At 42.8% G+C, this 9,624-nt stretch overlaps 1 protein-coding gene across 1 annotated transcript; it reads left to right on the top strand.

Moving 5' to 3' along the window:
* Window positions 1-274: 274 nt before the first annotated feature.
* Window positions 275-5,069, top strand: LOC108650127 (uncharacterized). Its single transcript, XM_089260101.1, has 3 exons — window positions 275-591; window positions 2,159-2,591; window positions 3,498-5,069. The coding sequence occupies exons 1-3, from the start codon at window positions 480-482 to the stop codon at window positions 5,035-5,037; spliced, it is 2,085 nt and encodes a 694-aa protein (XP_089116227.1). The 5' UTR covers window positions 275-479; the 3' UTR covers window positions 5,038-5,069.
* Window positions 5,070-9,624: the final 4,555 nt, after the last annotated feature.

The following is a 9,624-nucleotide window of genomic DNA, read 5'->3' as shown; positions in this document are numbered from 1 at the left end:
AGCCTTTGCAGCACACAGCGCAACGAAAACCCTTTAGCCCTATAAAATGTGCGCCCAACGCGCATGACCTCAACAATTTGGTTCACTTCAATTGCCAAACGCACACACGAATGGCCAAAAGGTCCTGTTGCGTGCTCCACTACAACGACAACGAGTGCTCATTGTAGGTAAGTAAGTACTTGTTCTTGTTGTTGTTGTTGTTGTTGTTGTAGTTGTTGCTGATATTGTTAGCACTGTTGCCATTGCTAAATGACCAAAGCCTGACTGACCGTACTTTCGGGTCAGTTCGTCAGTTGCGTTGAGTTCGTGAGCAAAGGCGGGCGCGTTGTGTTCCAATATTGAGATTGGCAACTTTTGCTTTTACCTATAGCACGCTTAACGCTACAATATGAATGTCAAATAGCTAAAAAAAACAAAGGTGTAAAGTTCTATATATACTCGTGCATATATATATATATAAAGAGAGAGAGCGAGCAGCCATGGGCTGCGCCAGCAGCACTCCGATGGTTGCAACGGCTGGCAGCGAAATGCTAAAAGCTGCCACACATGTGGCAGGCGATGTCCAAAAGCAAGGCGAAGCGGCAGTTGCAGGTGTGAGCAGTGTGTGTGTGTGTGATTGGTTGACATTTAAAGCTGCATTTCTCAATATTTACACACAGTTGTAGTCGAGCCTGTGCGTATACTTGATATTTGCAAATCAATTGAAGCACATCATTCTTCATTAGCGTAATGAAAGTAACGTAGTTGACCTTTGAACTCACGTCTTTTATTGTGCTAGGCCATCACATAAACAGTTGACATAATGAGCCAATGCCTAAAATAATCAAATAATAATGCCCAACTAATCAAGGGCAATTGAGCAGGCGACGTTGCTCTACAAGGACTAACAATATATAAGCATATATATATACATATATGTTCATCTACTTACACACACACATATACATATTCTCATACACACACACACATATTTATATGAATAGCATATGAAGAAAAACGAGTTTATTGCGTGACCAGCAAATTGGAGCACTCGACTTCTAATTTAAATAATAATAAAAAAAAAAACAATACGTGAAATTTGCATATTGAGTTTGAGCAGCGTACGTGTTGCTGGGCATTTTGCTAGGGCAAATGGCACATTGATTGATTGAATCAATTTGCCGTTGAAAAGAAAAACTAGAGAACCAAAGAAAAAACTGTTGAGCAACTCGCAAACACATCTAATTAGATGATGAAATTAAATAATTATGGGTGCCACTACGAAGGCAGTTACAGCTCTGACAAGATTTATGAAAGTTGTAAAGAAAATTGTTTTAGAATTTGCTATTTGACTAAAGTTATTTATCATAAGTGGGTGAGCATTTTCATGATGTAGCTCACAGAAAGAGTAAGAAATGCTTAGGAATAACAGAGTATAAATACGAAATAGTATGATATATGTAAGGTCTACATATAGAAAGTAGTCAAAAATATCCTGTATGAACTAAATATACATTTTATATTTATCCAGAAATATTTTCCTTTTATATTTCATAGAATGAGTAAAAAATGTTTAGTGAGTAAGAACAGCATAGAAATATAAATAAATAAACCCAATAAATTGAAATGGTAAGATGCTCAGATTTCTTCGACTCACACAGAAAGAAAGAAAGAATTTTGTCAAGAAGAGAGAAACTTGGTTCGATTTATCGAGATTTTCGATTTATTAGGGCACAAATTATCGAGAATCGACTGTACTATAATATGTTATATGATATGATGGCTGTAATATGATATGTGTCAATTCTACAGCATGCCTATATAAATCAAGTTTTCATAATGTTTTTCGCAAATATCCTGTTATACCATACCTTAACCATAAACTAGCTCTGCAGCTGTGCTCATGAAATTCTCATATAGTCCCACTGAAATCTATATCTACATAAATATCCTTAGACAATTGTCTCCTCTTCATCATTCAGTCCTGCATTCACCTTGCACACAGGGTATCTCCCAGTCCTCCATCTGACTTCACATATTACATATAAATCGATGGCAGTCTAATTGACAGCTGCGGGTCAATGGCCTGGCCTGCTGACAATTACGCCAACGGCCCACTCAATTATGGCCCCACATAAATAGATTTGAACAATTTGTCAATCATTTTGTGCCTTTGCAGACGCCACGCAGGCCATTAGCTCGACCATGGACACGGCCAAGGAGACAGTCAGCACAGCCGTGGCGGGCATTACCAGCGAGCTGGGCAGTGCCTTCAAGGAGGGCAGCGAAGCACTGGAGGAGGCCAAGCACAAGGTAATGGAGGGTTTGCATCTGGAGTGCAAGGCGGACGCTGAGCAGACGGAGACGAGCTCATCGAGGGCGCCGACTCCTGCCCTGGAGCCGGATGGCGACAGCTTGAAGACCTCAACGCCCGAGCCAGAGATCGAGAGGGCGCTGGCCAATGAGGAGGAGGCGCCGCCCACGCCCAAGCCCTCGCTCGAAGAGCTCGCCGGGCTGAGCGCCCAGGCGAGCGAGGCGAGTGTCGTCACAGTGGTGGCCGCTACAGTGGTGGCCGAAACGACAGCCCATGCGGAGACGAAGGCAGCCGTGGAGTAAGTACGCATCGAGTGCACCCCGTTGCCTACGTAGAGACCGTAGTTGAGACCACTGCATCCAATGTAGAAACTGCAACAAGTCGCGTAGTTTGTACCCTTTGGCTTTTGTTTTTTGAAAGTAAACCGTAGCTCAAACTAAACCTATACATATACATATATCGTAAATAATATACTTAATTTATCTATATCTCTCTATATATATACTGCTCTCTTTTTCTCTCTCTCGTCAACAATATGTAAATTGTAAATAAATAACCTTTATCTCCATGTACATATCATATACTCTGCATTTCTTATTACGGCCAGCTAGCGGCTATTCGGCTAGCGGCTAACAAGAGCAACAGCAGCAAGTCTTGTGCGTAGTATTGGTAAATCATAAAGATATCTAGACCTATATACTAAATACTATATACACTTCTATATCTATATACAACTTTGGCATGCCAAAGTTTATTGCGGTAAACTCTTGCTCCATGGATTCAGAGAGAGAGGAGTACTTAGACTGTCTGAATGATTTTCTATCTTACTAAAAATATTATTATATTATATTGATTTTTATTTATTTATTATTTTTGCAATAAATGCATATTAATGTATATATTATAAACAATTTTTTTACTATTTAAAAAAAAAGTTAATTGTTATCTGAGTTTGCTATGGCTTGGAACTTCCTCTTGCTTGAGCTCTACTTCTGAGCTCTCAAAGCACATTCAAAGACCTGTCAAAGCCGATTTCACTCATGCTCCATCTAACCATAAATCAATCCCCAACAAGAGTTTCAGCAAACCAAAACTCACACACATAACCTCAAATACAAAGCAAAATACCAAAAGAAAAATACCAAAATGAATCCTTATTAACACACACACACACACACACCGATAACACACTCCCCTGCAATAGTCATTGGCAGCGTAAGGGAGAGTCCGAGCAGGAGGAGCAGCGTCGCCCCAACACCACCGAATGGGAAAAGCTGGCCGATCTGCTGGCCAAGGGCCACAGGTTTAGGCCCTACGAGAGCTTTGCCCGCAATCAAAATCAGTTTTCCGTCTACAAGGACTACACCAGCCTGAGGGATAAGCCCGGCCATTACGACGGACACTTTAGCGACGGCACTTCGCTATCGAGCACCCAGTCAGACCTCTCCAGCGGCCACTTGACCCCAGCCCCACCCAAGGGTCAGCGTGACTATGCCAAGTTCGTGGGCGCTGAGCAGCCGACGAGCGTGTCGCGTGCCAGTTCCCGGCTCTCGAATGTGGGCGGGGCTGGCACAGCACCTCGAGCCTTCGACTATAATCCACAGCGTGAGCGCATCAATCTGGGCACGCGAGGTGCCAGTCGCGTCGAGTCGGCGCGTCGCTCCCTGTGGGCCAGGAGCCAGCCCGACGTGCTGCCCGAGGAGCGCAGCTATAGTCCGGTGAGGCGCAGCAGCTTGGTCGCCGCACTGCGCCCAGTCGGGGATGCACCACAGCGGCCAATGAGCAGATCCACCTCCAACCTGCAGATGACGAGAAAGCAGAGGGAGGAGCAAAGGGAGTCCGTGCCGGGCAGCCGACGACACTCCGAGGTGAACGCCGTGAGACCCAAGGAGAAGGAGAGCAGAGCAGCACCACAGAAGCCCGCCAGATCGAAGGCCACAACCACACAGCCAGCCAAAGAGACCAAACCACTTGCCAAAGCGCCGACTGAGTCCAGGCCTCAGCTAGGTGCGAGCCTCAAGTCCGCACTGGACTCATCGCGCGACATCAGCTCGGCGCTGCTGTTGGCCACGCCCTTAGCCGCCACCTCAGTGCTGCACAGCCCTAAAGCAGACAGCGGCAGTAAACCGCCAACGCCCACTGTGGCACGTGCCGGCACTTTTGTGGTGGAGCCGAGGCAAACGGCAGCTGTCACGCATGCCACGCCCCTGCGACAGGCAACTAGGACAAGTGCTGCCCTTATCGCAGATGCCATTGAATCCGAGGAAGCGAGCACGTCGATGACTCAACGGACACACGACTCACCAAATGCTGCCTCAGCCGTGACCAAATCTCTTCAGTCCCCGTCCGCGTCGCGTGCCCCGTCGCGCCTCTCCTCCAGCAGCAGCGGCACGGATGTGGTCATACAGCCGCTGAGTCATCTGAACACGCCCAGCGCCGTCTCCCTGTCGCCCGATGTCGTTGTCACGGAATACGACGACAGCGACTTGGAGGCGGCCTTGGCACAGCTCGCCGGCAGGCGTGGCTCCACTGCAGCCTCCCTGCACTCCCAGCGCTCCACCGTGCGCGACTCGCGACGCACTTCACCCTGGCTCCGGCGCAATATGGACAACTATTGCAGCCAGGAGCTGAAAACTCACACAAGCTGTGGCGCTCTGGGCGTCTGCTCGTCCGCCCAGGGCCAAGGTGCCGGGCACCTGCTCGAGCGTTGTGAAATCTGTTGCAATGAATTTGTGATGAATTAATTAAGTTAACTAACTAGCAAAAGAAAGAGCGAAGTACACAATTCAGGGAAAATATATACAAATAGCTGGTGAGCGGTAGGCGTGGCACGGCTGCAGCTAGTTCTCCATTCCAAAAACCTTAAGAACTAGAAACTTTGAAATTTATTTTATATATTCTTATAGTATATATTCTAGAGTACGTACTACCTCATAATTCCTTTCAAGATCTCCATCATTTAATTGCTTGAAAAGTTAGCTATTGAAATTTATAAATAAAATTAGGTATATTATATTTTAGATTTTGTATAACTAAACATTTCCTTAGGCATTTCAATTTTTTAATAGCTTTGATATAAAATGTGCCCATAAATTCATTTTTTTTATAAAAAAAATAAAATATATAGATTAAAAGGATGCAAAAAATTGTTATCATTTAAAAATCAAACAATTTGAAAAAAAAAAAATCCTATAAATAAAAGTAAAGAAATAAAATTGATCACGCAGAAAAAAAAAAGAATTATAATTATGGTTTCTTATACATATTAGCTAAAAATGTCTTGCATATTATATGCCTTATTATTAATAATAAATCTAAAAATTAATTATATTTTATTCATTTAAACATCCTTTATTAATCATAATATTCCCACTTAAATCTGTCTTCAATAAATAGCTTTATAAGCCTAGTACCTAAACAAATATAAATAATAATAATAATAATAAGTAACCCAACGATTTTATAAAGCCATAAACAAAACATATTTCATGACCTTTAATCATAATTTTCAAACTAAGAAAATAAAATAGTTTCCAACAAATTATAGCAAATTTATAATACAATTATTTTATAAAATTATTTTTAAGCATATAATTAATCTTTTTATTGTGAATTTGCTTGAAGCGAATACTGGGCTATAAAATACTAAGGCTCAATGAATGAAATTGTATTCGATTGGTATCTAATGCCAATAAATAATGTAGAATTGTGTCTAATTGGAATCCAATACCAACAGATCTTCCCTCTGCTATTCATAGCCTAACATTTTAATGTCGAATGGCGACTAATTGGCATATATTACCAACAAATTACTGTAATGCTATAACATTTAACTGGCATACTATTAACCGTATTATTAACCTGCTTTTCCAATTCAGTTGCCCAAATGTAAACAAACCAAAGACAACAACTTCCATGGTTAAAAGTTCAATTATTGAATTATGAGCGCTTTACAGCCTCCGACTGTGTACTTAAATTTGTTAAACATTAGATCTGTTTTGTGTGTTGTCTAATTGATGACTTAATATAACAACAACAAAATTGAATTGTTTATCTTTGCCGTTCACTCAATTATTCTGCCACTTTGTGTGTGTGTGGGAGAGGAGGGGAGCTGTGGCAGTTAGGTCTTTATGTTCGTTTTATGTTTCATGTTTCACGTACCACATGCGCCACGTCTACCGTCCGTGACTTAATGAACTATTAACAGCAATGATAGTAATTTGTTGTAGCAGCCGAAGCCGCAGCCGCAGCTCCAGCCACAATCGCAGCAGCAACAAATGAAATTGCTTTCAGGCAACAGCAACAACAACAACAACAAACAAACAAGCAACAACAAGTTGTCTTCATGGCACTTTTTGGCAAACAAATAGACAATTCAACAAAGCGACATGCAGACAAATGACTACAGCAACAAAACGAAAAGAAAAAGGAAAAAATGGAAAAAAGCAAGGCAAACTAAACGAATACTCATACTCGTACTCAGAGATATTCATATACTCGAATAGTCAAGCATTTTGCGGGGGTGTCAGATCGTTAGACCCCGTCGCACCTGTAGCCTATAGCAGCAGCAGTCGCCGCAGCAGCAGCAGCAGCAGCAGCAGCCGTCGCAATTGGCTTTGCAACTATTTTGGCACGATTTTCAAATTACGTACATTGACTCGCAAAATGTTTGGTTTATGCCGCAATTAATTTCCAGGCGGAAGAAGCAGCAGCGGCAGCAGCAGCAGCCGAGGCAGCGGCACAAGTGGCCCCCAGTTAAGTTGGAGGTGGAAAAGTTGAAGGTCTTCTGTTACTGTTGAAGTCTCTTAACATGTTGTTGCTGCTGCTGTTGTTGTTGTTGCTGCTCTGGCGTGACATTGAAAGTGAAAGAACAAGTTTTATACGTTGGCAGCGGGGCATTTCTATTTTTTAATGACGCTGACTTTTACATGGCAGCTGACTAGCTGCCTAGCTGACTGACTGTCTCAGCTGTTGCTGCTGCTGCTGTCGCTGTTGCTGCTGCTGCTGTTGCTGCTGCTGGTTCATTGAACGCATGCGTGGCAGCCACAAGTGGCAGCGGCGTCCACAAGTCCACAAGTAACGCTAATGATCTATGAAGTGTAAGTGCTTTGTACTTTTACTTTCATTTATCATAAATGGAGGCGTCATTTGTGCTCGACACAGTTGAAATTAGCAATGCGCCCAAAAAATACGTTTTAGCACTTCATTCAAAGCTGTTGCGGTTGCTGTTGTTGCTGTTGTTGCCGTTGTGGTAAAACTAGCTTTTAATCAAATTTACATGCGCCAACAATGTTTTTTGTGGCCGTACGCACTGTGGGCTGTGCCACAAAAGCAACAACAGCAAACAGCAACAACAACAGCTGCAACAAGTCTTTTTCTTTAGTGTAAAATTGATTTATGCAATTGTTTGTTAGCCACCAGCTGATTTGTTTATATGCGCAACGACAGCAACACGGCAACCAGTAACAACAGCAGCAGCAACAGCACCAGTAACAACAGCACCAGTTGCAACAGCAACAACTGCAACCAGGCAAATCAATAAGTTTATGCAACATGTGGCTGATTGTAGATTTTTGAGTAGATAAAATCAAAAAGACAGCCAGAAGACAATAGCGGTAACCGCGTTCACAGGCTTCCGCTACAAGTTGTTACCATTTCAGCAACAACAGCAGCAACAGCTCTGAGTTAACAGCAACAGGTAAAGCTGGGAAGAAACAGCAAAAGGATAACATAGGTACAGTTACAGTTGAGCAATATATTACTGGTAAGAGCAACATCTACAGTGAACAGCAAGGGCTAAGAGTAACAGTTAACAGCAAGGAGCAACAGCAGCAGCAGCTAATAGAAGCAACAGCTAACAGCAGCAGCAGCTAACAGAAGCAGCAGCTAACAGAAGCAGCAGCTAACAGCAGCAGCAGCTAATAGAAGCAGAAGCTAACAGAAGCAGCAGCTAACAGAAGCAGAAGCTAATAGAAGCAGAAGCTAACAGAAGCAGCAGCTAACAGAAGCAGCAGCTAACAGAAGCAGCAGTTAAGGGCAGCTGCTAACAGCAGGAGCAATATCAACAGCTAACAGCAGCAGCAGCTAACAGCAACAGCAGCTAGGAGCAATATCAACAGTTAGCACCAACAGCCAACAGCAAGAGCAACAGCAACAACAAGGAACAACAACAGACAGCAAAGGTCAGGACTTAACAGAACAATTTAATAGCATCGCCGCCACTTAACAGTAACAGTTAACAGCATTCAAAAAAACTACAAGCCAAAACTAACAGCAACAGCAACAGCAGAGAGCAGTAATAACACCTAGCAACGGTCAGAACTTAACATCTAATCTAACAGCAGCTGCACAACTTAACAGTAACAGTTAACAGCATCAATAGTTAACATGGGCCGCACCGTTCCCTACTTGCTTTAACATTTTTAGACCAAAAGCAAAAATATTTTGAAACAAAATTGGAATTCAGCAAAACCAAAAAATAAAAAAAAAAATTGAAAAATAAAAGGCGCATGCGAATTTTCAATTAATATTGCAACTGCAACTGCAACTGGGATGTTGCAACAGCAGCTAGGCGAACGCACTGCGTCTGTCTGACTTGGCAGACCTGGCCAAATAGCAATCATTTGTTAGCCAAAAATAAAAGCCAAACGAAGAGAAAAAAAAGGAAAACATAAAGCTAAAATGCATTTCTACAATTGGCGGCTGCTTTCGTTCGTGGCCTTTTGGTTAACATTTTGCATAACTGCGGGTCAAGACGGAAATGGAAGACGTTCGCCAGCCATTAATAATTTTTATTATACGCTTTGGCTTTGGCGCTTTGGCTCGTTGGGTCGCCTTGGCGACGTGGACATCTTCAATGCGTTTCGAGTGCCTTTTGTTTTTAATGGAAACGTGCCACACAAGCCAACAACTCACCAACTGCCACATGCAACAAACCAAATGCCACATGCCACATGCCGCATGCCACATGCAACACATAAACATCTGCTTTTTAACTGCGCCTTCAGCTTTTCGCAGCTATTTGGGCGTCTGACTGGCCTTTTTTTATTATCAGTAGCCGCCGCATAATCCAAATTAAATTGTCAAAAGAAATGTCAATTCAATATGCGAGACAACGGCAAATCTTGTTAAGCGAATGCCCAAGAAAATTGGAAACAAACCCAAAGCACTCCGTCATCTTGTCTCACTCCTCTGTCGGTCAAACTCTCGCGCCGTGGTCGAAATGTCAAATTAAACTGTCAGGGCGACTTTTAGACCATTTTTTCTGTGTTTTTCTGTTCGTCGTTTTCGGCTATTACATAAGCTACTTATCAGCTGTGATAACTGCGGGG

Source organism: Drosophila navojoa, chromosome 4 (genome assembly GCF_054131105.1).
Source record: "Drosophila navojoa isolate 15081-1374.11 chromosome 4, UAZ_NAV_1.0, whole genome shotgun sequence".
NCBI classification, from domain to species: domain Eukaryota; kingdom Metazoa; phylum Arthropoda; class Insecta; order Diptera; family Drosophilidae; genus Drosophila; species Drosophila navojoa.
Note: the sequence above shows the minus strand (reverse complement) of the source record. Positions and strands in the feature narration are given on the sequence as shown.